This window comes from Pelodiscus sinensis, chromosome 5, assembly GCF_052426305.1.
Source record: "Pelodiscus sinensis isolate ZL-2025 chromosome 5, ASM5242630v1, whole genome shotgun sequence".
In the NCBI taxonomy this organism is placed as follows: Eukaryota; Metazoa; Chordata; order Testudines; family Trionychidae; genus Pelodiscus; species Pelodiscus sinensis.
Window position 1 is genome coordinate 11,488,690 of NC_143056.1, and position 20,146 is coordinate 11,508,835.

The 20,146-nt window shown below is 44.3% G+C and overlaps 1 protein-coding gene across 14 annotated transcripts in view; it reads left to right on the forward strand.

The window, feature by feature from the left end:
• KIAA0586 (KIAA0586 ortholog) overlaps window positions 1-20,146 on the forward strand; it is a 116,791-nt gene that overhangs the window by 26,200 nt on the left and 70,445 nt on the right. For 11 of the 14 annotated variants that reach the window (XM_075926295.2, XM_075926308.2, XM_075926305.2 and 8 more), the window contains 8 exons: window positions 349-520; window positions 2,692-2,880; window positions 7,949-8,069; window positions 8,605-8,752; window positions 9,525-9,751; window positions 12,673-12,745; window positions 13,835-14,083; window positions 18,312-18,486. In XM_075926295.2, coding sequence (XP_075782410.2) covers window positions 349-520; window positions 2,692-2,880; window positions 7,949-8,069; window positions 8,605-8,752; window positions 9,525-9,751; window positions 12,673-12,745; window positions 13,835-14,083; window positions 18,312-18,486 — 1,354 coding nt within the window. The remainder of the gene's footprint in view (window positions 1-348; window positions 521-2,691; window positions 2,881-7,948; window positions 8,070-8,604; window positions 8,753-9,524; window positions 9,752-12,672; window positions 12,746-13,834; window positions 14,084-18,311; window positions 18,487-20,146) is intronic. The other 3 variants (XM_075926303.2, XM_075926306.2, XM_075926307.2) reach the window with 3 other exon arrangements.

Sequence of the window (20,146 nt, forward strand, 5' to 3'; positions counted from 1 at the left end):
GCCAATAGACATACCCTAAGAATTTGGGGTGGGGATGGGGAGCGAATTTTCCCCTTATCCTTCTGTCTGTTTTTGAGAATCAGCCAGAATGAGAGGGCATGATTTTTTTCCTCTGTTGTGGGTTTGTGGTTTTGGGAGGTTTTTTGAGATTCCTTTTTGTCAGTTTTGTTTTATTCTACCTTTCAAAACAATGAGCACATATTAGTTTCCTTAGCCTGCTGCCTATCATTTGTCCCCCTCCTCTGAATTCCAATTAGTACAATTATATCATGTATTTGCTTGTTCAGAGCACTTGTTGAGTAGCTATAGTTTCCTTTTCTAAAATTAACTTTGTAACTTTTGTCTCAGTCTCATCTCATTAGCTCTGCAATCAACACAGGTGGATTCCAACCAGTTAACATACCATCTTCCAATTCAATGGCAAAGCATTCTACAAAACCAGAGCTACAACAACCACTTACCAGCCAAGTTTCTTCATGTCATAGGAATTTATTCTCAGTCAATGCTTTGCCCACCCAAGGTGAATAATTTAGTTAATATAGATAATTAATTTGTCTTAATCTTGCTTTCATAAATTTAAGACCATATACTACTAAGGAATAACAAATATTTTTTCACAACTAATTTTATCTTCATTAATACAGTGAATACTTCTTAAATTAACTACTAAGTTTATATCAAATTAAAGTCAGATTTTGGTATTTAGTGGAGACTTGTGCTCAGCCCAACTGATTATATTTGAGAGGCCCAAGATTGTTCTATAAAAGAGAGAGAATATAGAAATTTGTACGCAGTCTGACCATGCTGAACTTTGCCTTGGACTCTTTTGTTAGGGTATGTCTGCACTGGGTATGACATCTCCCAGGATACAATCTGGGCTGTGGAATCACTGTGCTCCCTTATCTCTTCAGCATAGATCTTCTCTTAGGCTGTGTCCAGACTCAGGGGTTTTTTCGAAAAAAGTAGCCTTTTTTCGAAAAAACTTCCCCTGCGTCCAGACTCAAGCCGCGTTCTTTCGAAATTAATTCGAAAGAACGCGGCTTTTCTTTCGATGGCGGTAAACCTCATTTCACGAGGAAGAACGCCTTCTTTCGAAAGTTCCTCTTTCGAAAGAAGGCGTTCTTCAATGTAAATAGGGCTTCTTCAAAAGAGAGCATCCAGACTCACTGGATGCTTTCTTTCGAAAAAGCAAGCCGCTTTTTCGAAATTTCTCCGTGCAGTCTAGACGCTCTCTTTCGAAAGAGGCTCTTTTGAAAGAAGCCTGCAGTCTAGACATAGCCTTACACTGCTATGCCAGTGAAAAAAGTAGCCCCTCCAGGTTTTGCCTACATACAGCCATCAGCATGTTACACCCAGCTAAATTACATGAATGTTCTTTTAGCCAATCATGAACTATAAACATGAAAACACCTGCAAATCCCTCCAGCTTTGTACCCCAGAAATGTATATCTTACACTTCCCAAGATTCCCCAAACACTTCAGTTAGGTCACACTACTTTAGGTAAAATATAAAAATAAGTTAAGTATGGAAAAACAGATTTTACATGATTATAAGGGATACGGACATAAAAAGTCAAAATCGGTTACCAAAATAAATAAAATAAGAAAATCACAATATAATTCATAAACTTTGTGAACCTAAGGAAAATGTGAAGCAAACAGCATTTCTCACCTCTCTAGATGTTGCTAGCAGTTTACTGTTCATAGTACACTGGGTGGATTTCCTCCCTACCTGGGACCATCTTCCCAGTTCAAAGTCTTTCATGCATTCTTGCTTCAGTAGAGGTAGGAGAAGAATGCAAAATACCTCTTATTTTTATACCCTTCTCTTCCCCTTGAGGAATAATCCTGCTGGCGTATAGATACAAAGTTTCCCGTGTATGTGAGACTCAAGTGTGTCTCAGATGAACTGTACATTTTTTGCTTTCACTATCTGTGTACATCACGTTTTGGATGATATGCAAGTCCTCCGTTATTTCTAAGGAGCTGATCTGTGGGCATTCCCCAGACTCACAAAATGATGTGTAACGAAGTAAACACAGCAAAAGGCCATAACTCCATATACAGTGTTAATGCAGCCATAATGTTCAGTAGCTCATGAGTTTTCAAATAATACGTTACAAGGCATACTTTGTACAAAATAGATCACAGCCATATAAAAGTGGTGAATAAGTTGGCCTACGGGAGTTTATTTTGAGGTAAAGCGTGTCACATTGAAGTTGGAAGGTGTAATTTTCATCTTGGGTAGACATCCCAACACTGGCTCTGGTGGAGATTAGCATGTTAATAATACAAGTGTAGTTGAGGCTGCATGAGTAGAGGAGGGAACTAACTGACCAGAGTAAGATCCTGTCCAAGAGCTAGGTACGGACTTGTGTGCCTACTCCCTCCTACTGCTCATGCTGTGGCAGCTACACTTCTATTTTTAGCATGCTAGCTGGATCAGAGCCAGCATGGTGTGTCTTTCTGAGCTGGAAACACCTTCCACCTCCACTATAGACATATTTCACTTACTCTCCTCAGTACCAAAATTACTATCTGTTTTTAATTTTTTTTGTCTAGCAAATGGAAATGGTTTGTGTTAATTTCATGGGGATATTTTAAACTTCTGTTTGGTTTCTTTTTCAAAAACAATCTTTTAACTTTGGATTTTAAAAAAGCATGTTTGTAATTTTTTTTTCTGAATGTAAGCATATTCAGGTCAATTTGGAAATTATGGCGTTCATACACAGAAATCACCTCTGAAGACACCAGCTCCTCGGAAATATGCTCCTGTACCTGTATCAAAAGACATGAAAATCTCTCAGAAAATTTCAAAGAAAGAGAGACCTATAGCAGAAAAGGAAAATCTGCCCAAATCAGCATATGGAAGTGTTGAGGGTAAGAGCCAGAGTAAGGTTCAGAAATAGCCTTTTTCCCTTCAGTGATATGTGCATGCATGGCCAGTGGCTATTACTGTCTGCATCTTCACTTTTTCTGAAGGCAGTCTCATAGACTCATAGACTTTAAGGTCAGAAGGGACCATTATGATCTAGTCTGACCCCCTGCACAATGCAGGCCACAAAATCTCACCCACCCCTCCTAGAATAATCCTCTCACCTATATCTCAGATATTGAAGCCTTCAAATACTTTGAAGACCCCAAGATGCAGAGAATCCTCTAGCTGTGATCTGTACCCCGTGCTACAGAGGAAGGCGAAAAACCTCCAGGGCCTCTGCCAATCTACCCTGGAGGAAAATTCCTTCCCGACCCCAAATATGGCGATCAGCTAAACCCTGAGCATGTGGGCAAGACTCATCAGCCAGACACCCAGAAAGTTCTCTATAGTAACTAGAAAGTTCATATTGGATTAAATGAATCTAGGTTATATACATCTTCAAATGTTCTAAAAATGTGTATGGTGAAGGCTTAGTGCTGGAAGTAAATGAATGACTCCCAGAGTTCAAGGCAGTACTGTTAACATGCTAGGGCTATGTCTACACAGCAGCGTTATTTCGGAATAAGCTATAAAATAAGCTCAGAATAGCACGTCTGCACACATAATGTGTTTCGAAATAGTGCTTTGCTATTTTGAAATAGTGCATCCACTTATTGGATGCTTAATCACATTTAAGGCCACCCAGAACCAGTTCAGGCAGGGTATCAGGTCAGTAGTTACTTCGTGTAGTTGCTGCTTGAGGCTGAGGCTCGTGCTTAAAGGGACCCCCCTGGACAGCCGTTTCTCAGGTTTCCCTGCTTGCTTGCTGTTCCTCAGAGAGGTAGGCAAAGCATTTTCTCTTCTTGCTCTGGTTGCCCTGATTCAGGACACCACGGCACTCTCTGCTATGCAGCAGGAGCTGCCTCTGGGCCATCTTTAGCTCTTGCAGCTTTTGCTGTAATGACTCCCACACATTGACGGGACACACATACCTATCCAAGCCCCAAACCTATCCAAGCTTTTGCTGCAAGTCACGCAGCAGTTTCTGCAGGCTGCCTCCCAGGCTCTGCAGGAACCCAACACCCAGCTCTTGTGGCAGACCCTCCTCTAGTATGTGGGGGAACAGCTCCAGCAGCTGGAGGCCAGCCACCGTTGCCTGGATGCTGTGCCCCACCGCATCTGGTGTCTGGACAACAGTGAAGACTAGTGGGACCACTTTGTTCTGGGGGGACCAACAGTGGCTCCAGAAATTTGGAATGAAGAAAGGCACCTTCCTCGAGCTCTGTGAGGGGCTCGCCCTTGCCCTGAGGTGACAGGACACGCACATGAAGCCCTCCATCCCCCTCTAGAAGTGTGTCGCCATCACCCTCTGGAAGCTCTCCACGCCGGATAGCAACTGATCTGTGGGAAACCAGTTCTGTGTGGGGAGATTGACCATCGGGGCCCTGGTCATGCAGGTATGGCATTCACAAGCTATTGACTCAGGACAGGGGAGGAAGGAAGGAATGAGCTTCCCCAGGTGAAAGGGGGGTTGGGGTGCGGGTGGTGCAAGCCCCCCCCAATGGGTTTGATCTGTCGCACCCTCACAAAGCCCTGCCAGGGGGTGGGATCATTGGAGAGGGTTGCTCTTGGTAAGTGAGGGGGAGGTGAACTCTCAGGTGCCTTGCTACCCCTGTGATTCTCGATTTGTTTTGTCACCTTCTGCAGGTGGTTCGAGTGATCAGCACCATCCTGCTGCGCAGTCATATGCCTTGCAGATGTGGATACCATCGTCAACAGATTTGGCGCCCTGAGCTTCCCATGCTGTAACGGGGCCATTGACGGGGGACACATACTTATCCAAGCCCCAAACCATCATACATCAAGCTACATCAACTGGAAGGGATACTTTTCGGAGGTCCTGCAGGCTGTGATTGACCACCAGGGTGGTCAGGGAAGGTGCACGACGCACATGTCTTTAGGAACTCGAGCATGTTCCAGAAGCTGCACGCCAGAACTTTCTTCCTCAACCATAACATCAGGTTTGGGGATGTGCACATGCCCATCTGCCTGGTGAGGGATGCAGCCTGTCCCCTGCAGCCATTGCTCATGAAGCCACGAGCCACCTCAACCCCTCCTGAGAGGCATTTAATACCAGGCTGAGCAGAGCCTGCATGATGGTCGAGGGTACCTTCAGCCACTTGAAGGCGCAGTTTAGATACCTCCTCAGCTGCCTGGAACTTGGAGAGCACAACATCCCACATGTGGTTCGGTTCGTGCTGTGTTCTGCACAGCATGTGTGAATGGAAGGGGGAGGGCCTTCCTGCCAGGGTGGAGGGAAGAGGCTGGTCGAAAAGGCAGAGCCTACGAGCAGCCGCGCACAATTGCTATCTTGCAGGCCCATCAGGGGGCTGTGCACATCCGGGAGGCCCTGAGGGAGAGCTTCTCCCCTGGGGCACTCTTCCCTGGTCTGCTCCACTGGGGACTTCTGCTTCACCCCTCACTGCTGTCCCTCCACTTACTCTTCCTTCCCCCCCCCCTTCCTGATGAAAAAATAAAGACACCTCATTTTCTGGAAAAACTAATCAGTCTGTATTTTACATAACTGTGGGGTCAAAGAAACTGAGGAGAGATGGGAAAGAATCTGGGACAGGGGAGGAGAAAGGGGGTGTTGAAAACCTTGGAGGAGGGAGCTGGAAGGTGGAGGAGAGGCTCGGGGCTGGGAGTGGTGCTAGGCTCTGTGGATTCCATCGCCACAGTTTGTAGAAGCAGTCAATGTAGAAGTCAAGACTCTCGTCACGACCGTTAGTAGGGATCCACATAGAAGCCTTCCTTTTGTGGGATTGGCTGGGGGGAGCAGCAAGGTCAGTGTGTTGTACAACGGTGTATTGGAAATATTCCTTTAGGCAGAGGCAGCCAAAATACGCTTCCAGATCGCCATAGAACTAAATCATATTCGTAGGAGTGGTGGGGCAGAATTAGAGTCCTCAGGACAGATTCTTCTGCTGGGCTAAGAGAGTGGCTGGATAGGTTGACAGTGTTGCTTATATGCACTCAGTGCTCCACCAGTTAATTCCACTTTCTGTATTTTCCATTCCCTATCCTGGTGTGCTAGGCATCTGTCTTTCTCCAAGTCTATCAGGTCACTTCTGGAGAGCATCAGAAAGTAACTCACATCAGTAAAAATGTACCCAGTTTAAGCTGAAATCCCCACATGGTCTAAAACAAAATGTTTTTCTGAACCTGGTTGTTGTGACAGTGGTGGTTGTCTTACTGTTGAGATCGGGGTGGGGAACCTTTTTTGGATCGGGGCCACTGACCCACAGAAGAATCAGTCTAGGGCCACACACAAGTGAGAAGTGCTCCCCCCAAAAACCCCTCACTGGTGTGGACCCAATTGAGAAGAGAGACACTCCCCACATTTCCATCCCATACCAGAGCCTAGGGCAGTGGTCTCCAACCTTTTTAAGTACAAGATCACTTTTTAAATTCAAGTGCAATCCAAGATCTACCTCAAACCCAAATACCCTGGCCCCGCCTCCTTTGTGCCCCCTTCTCTGAGGCTCTGCCCCTGCTCACTCCATCCTTTCTCTCCCGCCACCCCCATCCCCCTTCACTTTCATCAGGCTGGGGCAGGCAGTTGAGGTGTCCGAGGGGATTATAGGTGCAGGCTCTGGAAGGGTGTTTGGATGCAGGGGTGCTTGGGGCTTCAGTTGCAGAAGGGGGTTCATAACGGGTAGGTTTTCGGGATGTGAGTACCAGCTGGGCACTGCTTATCTCAGGTGGCTCCTGGGTGGTGGTGCTGTGGGGCTAAGGCAGGTTCACCCATGCCCTGACCTTGCACCACTCCCAAAAGCAGCCAGCAAACTCCATCCCAAGCCCTGTTGTGCCCCTTCTCTGCTCTGTGGAGGTAGGATACAGGGTAGAAGAGGGGGCATCTTGACATGAGCAACCTCCTCTCCCTCCCCTGCACAGCAAGCAGGAGGCTCCTGGGGCTGGGGGAGGAGAGGGGGAGGCAGCTCTAAAGCAAAGGGCAGGAGATGTGCAGCAGGCTGGGGTGGGGTGGCTGAAGTGCTGTGCTTGATAACCTCTTGGCCAAACCAGTCAGGATCACCTGTCAGAAGCTCCAAGATCTACCAGTAGATCTCAATCTACTGGTTGGTGACCACTGGCCTAGATTTTTTTTTTTTTTTTGCGCTCCTTCCCTGAGTTGGGGAAGTGGGAGCGGGGGGCAGCCTGGACTACCAGCATGGGCTCCCCAATGCTGGGGGAGGGACTGAGCCTCGGGGGGTCGGATCCAGGCAAGCAGGGGACCACATCCAGCCCCCGGGCCTGAGGTTCCCCACTCCTGGTTTAGACTGTAAGATTCTCATGTATTAGGGTCTGGAGACATTCTGTGGGCTAGTTTACACTACAAAGGCTTTGCTGAAATAGCAAACTAATCTAGTGTTAACCAGACTATCGAAATTGAACTCTAGAAGATCTATCACTGCAGTGTCGAGTGAAGATGTGGCCTTAAGAAAAGAAGACTGACTGGGGACCTGAAAACAGTGTCCACATGTGTTAAGGGCTGTTATAAAGAGGATGGTAGTCTTTTGTTTTCAGTGTCTACTGAAGGTAGGACAAGAAATAATGGTCTTAATGTGCAGGAAAGATGGCTTAGGTTAGCTATTAGAAAAATACTGTCAGCATTGTTAATGACTAGAATAGGTTACCATGGCAGGTTGTAGAATTCTCATAACTGGGGGGTTGGGAACACAATTTGGGAAGACACCTATCAGGGATGGTCTCGTATACTTGGCTCTGCCTCATTGCAAAGTTCTGGACTAGATAACTTCTTGAGGTCCCTTTCAGTGCTAGTGAGTCTGATTTTTTTTAAAACCAAATTTATAATTAGTTCCTGTTGTGATATTCTCATCAATCTAGATAAATATTGAATAGTGGTTATTTTTTAAAATGAATGAAATATTTATTTCTTGAAATGAAAAGAAGCCACTTAAATGTATTAAATATGCTTAATAATAATATTGTTTATGTTTTTTCCTACTGTAGGTGGCGGAAGACTTCTGGAGCAGATTCTGAATTCTCAAGAAACTCCATTGAGACAAACTGAATCTTCCGAGAAGACATCATTAAACCGTACCAAAATAGCCTGGCATTCTGACAAAGAGCAGTAAGTAAACGTGACTGAATAAGTTCATACAGACTTTTTATTGTTAATATGACTTAGGTATGTGCTAGACCAGGGCTACTTAACTTTGGAAGCCCAGGGGCCTCAATGATACTCTCAGCACATGCCGAGGGCCACAACTTAAGTGTGATTGCATATACACGCAAATATATATATGCAAATAGCTTCACACAATGCCCTGGCACTCCCTGGAATGGGGTTTAACTGTTAATTCAAACTAAGGGGTTTATCTCGGAATCGCGCTTCTGTGCCACGTGTAGATGCGGGCAGTTATTCTGGGCTAGTCAGTTTCCAAAATGGCAACTGCCCGGGAACATTAAATCCTGCGCTTCATTTGCAATTTCGGTCGCCCTCATTAGCTTCCCTAGTTCGAACCAGGGGGCTAGTGTAGACGTCCCCTTAAGGTTTAATACTTGTGCAGAGTTCAAATTCGTATTCAAATTCTCAAATTAGAAATCAGTTGTTTCTGAAATCAGTCAAGAAGCTGTGACATTTTAGTAACATGTAATTTTTCTAGCAGGCCTGCTACCCTGCAAACTGACTCAATCCCTACTTTTGAAGGCCCCCACCAAGATTTCAGTTCAGTTAATAAAACAGTAAAAAAAGCAGAAGATATACTTCTAGATCTTGGACAGCTGAAAAAAGAAATGCATGGCGTGCTACAGGTAAAGTGGGTAACTGTGTGGTTGGAATGACTAACCATTTCAATAAGAAATGTAAGCAGAATTATGTTTGGCACCAACAAAGATTGCTGTTGCTTCTAACTCTCCAAACAGAATTATGTTTACAAATTGATTTGTCTGAAAGGTGTAACCTGCTTGGCTGAACAGGGTTTTGGGATATAATCATCTTCCAATAAATATATATTTATATCTAGGTTATAAAACCTCTATGTTACTTTATCCAACCAGTAACTTTAAAAATCCAGTCTAAAGAGTAATAGTATTAGTAAATACCTTCTTCAAAGCTTTTTTTTTTTAAATGCTGCTTTCTGTTGTCCTCTCTTCTGTCCCCCAATACTCTAGCTGTTCTCAACCTTTCCAGAATACTGTGTCCCTTTAACGGTTTCATCTTTTTCACGTGCTATATTGCTTTTATATATTTTCAAGTTAGTGCCTCAGACATGACTATGTTCGACAAGTTTCAGATCTCTTTCCATTGGTTTAAGTATTGTGCCTAACTTTGCAAGACACTGATCTTTCCCTGACACTGATCTGGCCGGTTGAGTATCGTTAGTTCACTATAGGAGTAGCCACTATAGTGACTACTGCTTCAGAACTAGTTGGACGCAATGGCTTTAAGTCAATGGCAGTTGCTCTCCACCTTACTGGAATGGGTCTTAGAACTGGTGCTAGATTAACTGTAAATCAGATTAATGTATTCAAGTTTAGAAAAATTATTTAGTATGTTAAAATAATCATTTTTCTTAAATTTTAGCCAACAAACCCTGTTGTTGCACCTAGTCTTGCTGAATATCATCAGGTCTCCAAGCCATCTATACTTCAAACAGTTAAAGCACCAAAATCCATATTAAAGGATGCTGAAAGGATTTTAAGGGATGTACAAAACAATAAAAAAGTCCTTGAAGAAAATTTGGAAGCCATTATCCGTGCAAAAGATGGAGACGCCATGTATGCCTTTATTAATGCTTTGACTACAAACAGGTGGGAATCTTATTTGCTCTTCTATGTTGCTATCCACTCTATTCTACACGTATTGCTAGTTAAAAATATTGATCTCGTTTAGAGCAGAGGTGGAGACAGTTACACATCATTTAAAATCAACATACAGAAAAAATAATTTCTCACCCTAGTTCTTATTTCAGGTAAAGTCCTTCTCAGGCCAGAGATGTCCTTTCTGACCTGTGTCTAGCAGTTCTCTCCCATCCTGTCATTACAGTCCTTTTGCTTCCAGGTGTTTTATGGTATAGTTGTCAAGATATGAACCTGCGCAGGGAAACCCCAGTGGATTTCCAATATCATGTGACATAGTTGTGGGTCTTTGTAGCACCTGAGTGACCATAAGTCAGTAGCAGTATAGCACAACTATATTCTTCCTGGACATCCAACACTCCGGTCATCTTAAGAAGAGGGCTGTGCTCACAAAATCTCATGATACCATCTACATGTTTTGTTAGTCTTTTAAGTGTTTCCAAACTGTGTGTTGTTTTTTTAAGTTTTTCCTGTAACAGACTAACTTGGCTACCCCTCTGAAGCTTTTCTTCATTGTTGTTCCTGATGGGCTGATAATAGGCTTTTGCCAACATTGATAATAAATATGCAGTTAGTATTCCTTATTTCAGACACAAAAATGATACATTCATGCAAATGGAAAAATCATATTCAGTAAGTTATAACTTTTCCAATGACCCCCTAATCCTAAACTCACAAGAATCATTTTGAATAAAACGTATCCCACTTGTCATTCATATTCATAAGCATATTTCCATAAAGAATATGGAGTGCAACATCATAGGCCTGTTTAATCTTGAGGTATCTTGAATGGGCAAGGGGAGGGGTGATGATTCCCATGCTGTGATTCACAAATTCAGAACAAATATTTTCAAAGTTACAAGTAAAAATTACACATTTCCATGTAGAATGGAAAACTGATATTACAAGTGAGATTAATGTATTCAAGCAACTTACTAACAATCATGTTGTAGAGACTAAATTCAGAATACATTCTTATCTGACTAATACCTGTATTTAACATAATTAACATATTAGTGAGCTGGTTTAGTTTTCAGCTATGTTTGTCAGTTCTTAGCTAACACCTACAGCATTGGTCAGAGCTGGCATTTGTTTTACCAATGTTACACTAAAATCCAAATGTCATAAGCTCAGCATGAAAAGCTTTTTAGGGAGTTGTTTTGTAGAGCATACTTAAAGGCTTAAATGCTCATTTAATTTCTTGTTTTATATGATACCCAGCATTGCTCAGGTCCTTACCTCAATTCATATTTGTTTTTCTTCATTTAAATCATTGCTCTGGGGTGAGGCTGGGGATGAGGGATGACTACTCCAGCCCTTTCTAACCGCAGCAGCTTGGAGCCAGGTGAGACACACCTCTCCATGGCCACTACTGCTCCAGAGGGCACAGCCAGAGGAGGGGTGCATGTCCTCCAGTTGGGGCAGGTCCAGGTTCATCTGCCTTCTGCTCTCCCCAGCCAGAGTGAAGAATGATGAAGGGGAACAGCCAGCAGAGTTCTCTCACAAATTGCAAAGAGGGGGTTTAGCCCCCACCCTTCCTAAAGAGCTGGAGCTATAGCAGTTCTGGACTTGTGTGTGTGGCGATGGTGCTCTCTTCTGCCACTACCTTTCACCTACCTGGTGACTGTCTCTTTTCTGTATGGTTTTATGCATCCCCCATATGCTTTTGTTGGGGTAAGGGAAGTTTCAGTCCTCCTCCTCCCCACCCCGCACAACTAATCCCTGACCTTGCTTCAAGTTATAAGAAGAGGAAGCTGCATACCAAATTTGGTGGTCCTAGCTCTTCCTGTTTAGGAGGAGTTCTTAGACATACAGGCTCTCTCGTTCACAGACTGATTCTCTCAAATATATAGTAACTAGTAAAGTAGATCACACTATCTCCAGGACAGGCATGGTTTAAACATTTGCCTGATTTACTTTTGTTACTGCTACGCCCTGTAGCAGGCTCACAATTTCAAGGTCACATTGGGGCTCATTCAGTCAATGTACAGTATATTTAAAACTATATCCAGCCTGTCTGCAGAGAATACAGTGACTTTCACCAACAATAACAAACTAAGTATATTTATTTTCTGTTCAGATTAGCAAAGCTCGCACAGAGAATACTCTGTGTGCTTTCTCAATTCACTATTGCTTGTTCCCTGCCTCATGACATGACTCTGATTTTGACCGTTGGTGTTGCAGAACCTGCTTCCATGTTCTGAGCACCCATTCTTTCACCCTTGTTTTTAAGATGCCTTTATAGTTTCTGTTTCAGATAATTCATCAGTTGCCTACATACAATTATATACACAAAATGTTCTTTGGTGGTAACACTTTGCTATCTTGAATGAAACAAGTCTCCTTTGTGTAAAAATTTTCTGGGAATGGGGATCCATAATAATTCCTTTTTGGAGAAAATTACTTGCCTTCTTTAAATACTCATTTGCTCTCTATCCCCCACCAAATTGGGAATATATTTTTCATTCGCTCTTGCTTTTCACCTTTTGTTACAAAAAGGAGCTGATGAGGCAGTAGGGGCTGCTATACCATCTCATAGAGTAAGTATATGGCACCTACTTTTGAGGCATATTAGTGGTGCCAGTTTGTGGAAATATGGAAGCTTACAACAATGATGTGTTAAAAACACAGGTACAGGCATGGGAAAGTAGTAAAAAAATACATCCAGTGTTGTCAGATGTCCACGTTTGTAGATAAGTAATAGTCTATTTTCAAATGCTTCAGAGGAGTAGCTGAGTTAGTCTGTAACAGGAAAAACTATTTTCACTGTGCCTTTTAAAGCCTCCCTCAGAACAGTCACTACCTTTTCCAGTCCTAAATCATCATAGTTTGAGAAACAATCACCTAACAGCTCTTTCTTCTTTCCATTTCAGTGATGTATTGGAGGAGATTCGCATCAGAAAGACAGTAGATGAGTGGATTAAAGCAATTAGTTTGGAAATTCAGGTATGTCTATCTGACAGGGCACATTAAAGGGCTTCATGGAAGAGAAGAGAGGCAGCTCTGAAAAACAGCACGGGCCCTGGTTGATGGGGTAGCTGAAACAGGGCTGCTATAAATCAGTTAAGGGCCAGGTGAGCTGACTTCAGGCTGCCACAGGACTTTTTAAAAAACCTTCCCTGTAGGGGAGGATGGGGAAGAGAGTGTAAGAGGAGTTTGGAGGAGGTGGAGGAACGTGAGAGCTGAGAAGGAAAGAGATAGAGAAGCTGAAAAACAGAACAGCAGCACTGCCAGAATAGACGGGAAGGTATGGGGCTCTTAATTTTTGGGCTCCCTTCCCCAAGCGGCCTGAGAACCCAGCCGGTGACTGAAGGGGACTGGTTACTCAGCCCAGGCTGATCAGGGCATCTGCTTCAGTACCTGTTTAGCCAAGGGGCAAGAACCCCAAAATGCTGGAAAGGGGTTGTGGGCAGAGCAGAGACCTGGGACCCAGGAGTGGGTCTAACCCTGCCACAGCTGGAAGAAAATGTTTGAGTTCAAATTTCTCAAATTGTAAGACATTTGTGAGGGTTTTTTAAATGTCTTTTAAGAAGTATTACGTACTTTCCATATGAAAACATGTGGAAACTATTAGGGCAGTTTTTAGCTTAACAAAATATTCAGACCTATTTTTAAACTTGTTTTGCTTAATGAAAATCACTATATCACAGTTACTCTTTAACGTGAAAACAAACCATTTGTCAGACCTTCAGAGTTGTCCCTAGCCTCTAAAATCAGAGAGCTGGAAGAGACATCAGGAGATCATCTAGTCCAGCCCCCTGTCCAAGACAGGACCAATCCCAGCTAAATCAACCCAGCCAGGGCTTTGTCAAGCAGAGACTTAAAAAGCTCTAGGAATGGAGATTCCACCACCTCCCTGGGTAACCCATTCTAATGCTTCACCACCCTCCTAGTAAAATAGGTTTTCCTAATATCCAACCTAGACCTCTCCCAGTGTAACTTGAGACCATTGCTCCCTGTTCTGCCATCTGCCACTACTGTGAACAGCCTTTCTCCATCCTCTTTGGATAGACTATATTTCCATTTTATTTTTAGGCAGAAATGGCGAAAAGTGACAATGATCAAACACAGCATAATCAAAAAGATCAAAAAAATCCCTGGATCAAGAGAACACAGAACACCAGGGATATGAAGACAAAGAAAGAAATTAAAGCAAAAACTCAAAAAACCCAAGAATCTGTAACAAAAAAGTATTTGCATGCTGTTAAGCCTTCCCAGAAGCAGTCGAACTTGAGAAGTTGCTCAGTTTCTGAAGCTTTGCTGGAGAAAGAAGGAAGGAGAGAGGTACTGGGTTTTCTTTATTATTTGGCATTTCTACTGATAATGACTGCCTTACTTCAGTTTCTAAGAGAGAACTGAATTGGAACTCTCAGAGGGGTAGCCATGTTAATCTGTAATTTTAAAAACAAGTAATCCTGTGGCACTTTAGGGTACATGTACACTGCGGAACTATTTCAGGATGTCAGAACTGTCCTGAAATAGCTATTCCACATCATTTAAAGCAGCCCATAATTTCGAAATAGATTTCAAGATAATGGGCATCTTATTCCAACATCCCGGTGACCCTCGTTTCATGAGTATTAAGGGGAGTTTTGGAATAGTGAGTTTTTCCAAAATTTGGTGCTGTGTAGACATCACTAAATTATGAAATAAAATATTTCAAAATAGCATCGAAATAAGCTACGCAATTTGCATAGTGCAAATTGTGTAGCTTATTTCGAATTAAGGGTGCTATGTAGATGCACCCTTAGGGTATGTCTACCCTACAAAGTTAGTTCGAACTAACGGACGTTAGTTCGAACTAAGTTTCATAGGTGCTACACTAGCGCTCTGTTAGTTCGAATTTAATTCGAACTAACGGAGCGCTTAGTTCGAACTAGGTAATCCTCATTCCACGAGGATTAACCCTAGTTCGAACTTACTAGTTTGAATTAAGCGCTGTGTAGACCCTTAATTCGAACTAGTGGGAGGCTAGCCCTCCCCAGGTTTCCCTGGTGGCCACTCTGGCCAACACCAGGGAAACTCGTCTGCCCCCCTCCTGGCCCCGGAACCTTAAAGGGGCACGGGCTAGCTAGGGTGCCCGTGTCAGGTGCAAGCCTGCCAGCACCCAGCCAGCAGACCCTGCACCTGGCACAGATCGAGCCACCCACCCGATGCCCCCCAGCCCTCCCCCTCTTCCCGGGACCAGGCTTGCGGCTCCCGGGAGCTTGCCCGGGACCGCAAGAGGCGGGTACCCGCCTGGGCTAGTGCAGACATCATGGACCTCGTCCACGACCTCCGCACTAGGCACAGGAAAGTGGCCGGCTAGGGCAGGAGAGCTGCCAGCCTGGCCACCCAGGAGCAGGCGTGCAAGAAAATCAAGGGGGTCCACTGAGACCCCCGACCCTGAGCCCTGAGCTTACAATGGCCGTCCTGGGTCAGACCAAAGGTCCATCTAGCCCAGTAGCCTGTCTGCCGACAGCGGCCAACCCTAGGGACCCTGGAGGGGATGGACCGAAGACAGTGACCAAGCCATTTGTCTCGTGCCATCCCTCTCCAGCCTTCCACAAACCTTGGGCAGGGACACCACTCCTACCCCCTGGCTAATAGCACTCCATGGACCCAACCTCCATGACTTGATCTCACTTCCCTTTAAACTCTGTTCTAGTTGTAGCCTTCACAGCCTCCTGCAGCAAGGAGTTCCACATGTTGACTCTTTGCTTTGTGAAGAAGAACTTTCTGTTACTAGTTTGAAGCCTGCTACCCATTCCTTTCCTTTGGTGTCCTCTAGTCCTTCTTTATGGGAACTAATGAAGAACTTTTCTGTATGCACCCTCTCCACCCAACTCCTGCTTTTAGAGACCTCTATCCTGTCCCCCCTCCGTCTCCTCTTTTCTAAGCTGAAAAGTCCCAGTCTCTTTAGCCTCTCTTCATATGGGACCTGTTCCCAACCCCTGATCATTTTAGTTGCCCTCCCCTCTCCCAGCCTCTCTCTTCCCCTCTCCCACCTCCTTTTCCCAGTCTCCCCCAGTTTTGTTCAATAAAGACAGATTCCATTTTTTAACACAATTGTCCTTTATTTTGTACATCAAGAAGAGGGGCTAGGGAAGGGTAAGTGGAAGGAGGTGAGGGAGGAATGGGGTATGCGCCCCTGATGGGGAGGACTGGGCTGGCTCTGCGGGCTTCTGGGGGTGGAAGCTCTCCTGCAGCCCCCCAATTGCCCCCTCTCCTCAGATGGCAGCCTGCGGCAAGTGCAGCCGGTCTCATGGCCGAGTGCTGTGATGTGCCCAGTGTGGGTAGTCCAGGCAATCCAAGCCAGGACTGCTTTGCAAGCGGGGCACCCCTGAGAACTGTCTGTCCGGGGTGGGGGTCGGGACCCTTTAAGCACAGCCCTCGGCTAGCCTGACACAGCATCTCCACGCTCTAAGTCCTCCTCTGATGCCCTGCCGGCAGTGCTTCCGGCCATCCTTAAGCCTGGTTCAGGGTCCACTTAATGTGAACATGCTAGTTCGAATTAGCAAAACGCTAATTCGAACTAGTTTTTTAGTCTGGATCCGTTAGTTAGAATTAGCTTAGTTCGAATTAACTAATTCGAACTAAGTTAGTTCGAATTAACGTTGTAGTGTAGACGTACCCTAAGAGACTAATAAAAAATATATATATAGTATGAGCTTTCGTGGGCAAAACCCACTTCTTCAGATGAGGTTGAGTGGAGAAAAAAATGCGCTTTTGTTAATCTCTGAGGTACATAGGACTACTCATTGTTTTGAATTGGAACTGTCAATGTCTTGGTTTTGATTTTACAGTAATTAAAATGTTTGCATGCACATATAGTACTAGTTGGGTAGTAACTGGAATACTACATATTTAATTCTGCACAATCTACTGTATATTTGAGAGAGTTTGTGCATCTGTCCATTCATCTGTCTGTGAGTCTATTTGTTCAAGAACTCCTCCTAAACAGTAAGAGCTAGGACCACCAAATTTGGTCTGCAGTTTCCTTTCATCATAACTTAAAGCAAGGTCAGGCGTTGGTAGTCCCAGGACAATGGGATGTGCCTGAAATATGATTGTTTCTCATGAAACGGAAAGGGAGGGCTGTGATAGCAGGGACAGTTACACTCCAGAATGACCACTGGGAGTAGTAAGCAAGCAAGCATGTTCCTGACAGCCCCAAATAGCAGCAGAGCAGCTGCTGGCCAGGCAGCAAAGCCACATGGCTAATCCAGGAGAGAGGTCCTGCCACCTTGACAGCCCTGGAGAGCTGTGGAGCAGCTGCTGGCCAGGCAGTGTAGTCCCACCTCCCCTAGGCGTATCTGTTGGCTTCCCTGCCCTGAGCCCCCACACACCACCCAACCTCTTGCCCTGACTCCTGCACCCTCCATCCTCTCCCCTGAGCCCTTCCTCATTCCCCAACCCTGACTCCTGCACCCCCCCCCCACACACACACACCTCCAGCCCCCTGCCTTAAGCCTTCCACATCCTCAAGCCCCTGCCCTGAAGGACCTGAGCAAAGTCAGGTAAATCTTCTAGTTATGCTATAAGGCATAGGATTTGTAGGGTTGGTTAAAAGGGTTGTTTGTCCATTACTTCATATAGAATTAATGCTGGCATATTTACCTGGTGTTCCTGTGGTCCTTATCTCAATTTTTTTAAAATAAAAAGACTGCTTGCTCTTTGTACCCGGGCTACTTGTTCTTCCCCTTCCTGCCCCTGTCAGGGAGCGAGAGCAAAGTGCACAGCTCATCTGCCTCCTGCATTCCTGAGCCAGAGTGAGGAATGCAGCAACTTGTGCACTTCCCCTCACTCCCTGACGAAGGGAAACAGCCAGCAATGTCCCCAGCAGGGGTTAGCTTCAGTCCCATTCCCCTTCCCTGCTATCCCTAAAGGATGCCTGGGAGGTGGGAGGCTCTGGGTTGGGGCAGTTCCAGGTGGCGGGGAGGCACCCTCAGCCAGCTGCTTTTACCTGCCTGTTGATTCTGTCTCTTTTCTGTATGGTTTTATCAGAAGCAATTCCATTCTGGGCACATCCATTTTCCTGGCACAAACAAACCCTCACCTTGCTTTAAGTTATGGTAAAAGGAAACTATACCAAATTTGGTGATCTTACCATTCAGGAGGAGTTCTTGATCAGACAGACAAACTAAACTCTCTGAAATATATATGTAGTAGATTCTAAGCATAAGTGCAAACTTAAAATGACTGCCTCTTTTGAGTTTCCATTGTAAGGACTGGCTGTGTTTTTGTGTTTGTAGTTTACAGTGATTATTAGTACTTAATAAATAATATGTAATGGTATAAAAAGGTAAAATTGTTTGTATACTTGATATTGATTGATGCAAAATTTGTTATGCATAATGACAACTAAAAAAACCACACGTTTTACAGTTTGTCCAACACGGTTTTCTTACTATATCTTGTTTGTCTATAGTGCTTCATAAAATGTAGAACTGCTGGAAAAATTTTTTAGCAATAGTTACATATGTAGTCCTTCACATATGGAAAACTTAGAGAAGGCTTTTCTTTTGTGCAGGGACCTCTGAAAGCAAGTGCAGTGGTACAGAATGAAGAGTATTTGTCCCAGGTATATGGAAAACCAATTTACCAGGGCCACCGCAGCACTCTTAAAAAAGCACCATATCTCAGGTTTAATTCTCCATCTCCCAAATCCAAACCTCAAAGACCAAAAGTTATAGAGTGTGTTAGAGGTAAGTAATCCTTTGACATAAATACTTAAATTATAAACAGATGTGTCTTCCCAATGTATATCTTCATGGATTAAGTCCTGTATCCGGGAGTGATACAGACCAGTGGGTCTTCCTGCATCTCCAACCATAGCACATTCTGCTAGGGCACAGGCTTCTTCCACTACTTTTCTGACTCAAGTTCCTATTCACAAAATATGTAGGGCAGTTACACAGTCCTCCATATATACATTGACCTTGCACTATGCAATTACTCAACAAGTCATCAATGATGCCTCATTTAGCCAAGTCATCCTACACAATCAGTGGTTGGCTCTGACCCCACCTCCTAAATTTCTGCTTGTGAATCACCTAATTGGAATACACATTAAATGAACAAGCACTGAACAAAATAACTTTTACGTAGCTTCTCATAACTGTTCTTCAATATGTGTTGCTTATGTCTGTTCCAATACCCACCCTCCTTCCCCTCTGTTGGGAGTAGCCAGCAAAAAGGAACTGAAGAGGGGTGGGTCAGTAGGGCACTGTATTGGACGCCATGGACGTGCGACTCCAGGGAGCTCCCAGACCAATCCTATAGGCGCTGCTATGGGAAAATCTTCCAGCTACCGTGTACGTGTGCACACACCCCTAATGGGAATAGACATGAACAACACATCTCAAAGAACAACAATTATGAGAAGGTATGTAACCATTTTTTCTTCTGATATTCCACAATGTTTAGTCTAGTGTTGACAGGCTTTCTTTTGTTGGACAAAAGATAACCTCTGTTGGGAACTAGTATTTTACACTTCTTAATGCTTCTCTCCTGTTGGGTGACCTACAGTTGGAGAACAAGCATTTAAATGTTGCTGAATTACATGGGATGCGGGTATGATAAGTGGGATTAATGCATGCAGCAACTTAAAAGCATTTCATAAAGCCTAAACACTAAACACATTTGTATAGCATTAATACCTACTTGTAACAGTACAAACACAGAGAGGAATCAGACTGCTTCCAACTATGTATTCGTATGTCAATGTTCAGTGAGATCTAGAGGCCTTGGCATGTGCTGCCAGCATCTGTCTGTAGTGCATTGGATTATAAAGCCAGCAGTGCATAGTATACACCTGTTATTTCTTGTTCTAATTGATGTTGGGCATTTTATGTTAGTGATTTATTTTCAGTCCTGTCAGACATTACCTAAGCTTATACTAGAACAGGGATGGGCAATAATTTTTGAAGGGGGCCACAAATTTCTGAAGTGGCCCAGGCTGTCCCTTCCCATGCTCCCCCTTCTAATGTTCCCCCTCCCACAGACCCTGATTGCCTTGGGGGGGAGCGCTATGTCTACACAGCGACATTATTTCAAAATAATATAGGCCGTGTCTACGCAGCCGGCAGTTATTTCGACACAATGTTGAAATATTGTTAAGCTGGAGGACTTCTCACTCTGACTCCTGTAACACTCATTGTACGAGGAGTAAGGGAAGTCGGAGAAAGAGTGCTCCTAAGTTCTGTGTATACAGCACCAAAACTCAAAATAAGCTATTTCAAAATAAGCTATGCAATTGACTATTTCAAGTTAAGCCCTGCTGTTTAGACCTGCCCGGGGTGCAGGAGCATGTGAAGTCTTTACCCCTCACCCTCTTGGCATCTAGAGAGAACAACCAGCTGTTCA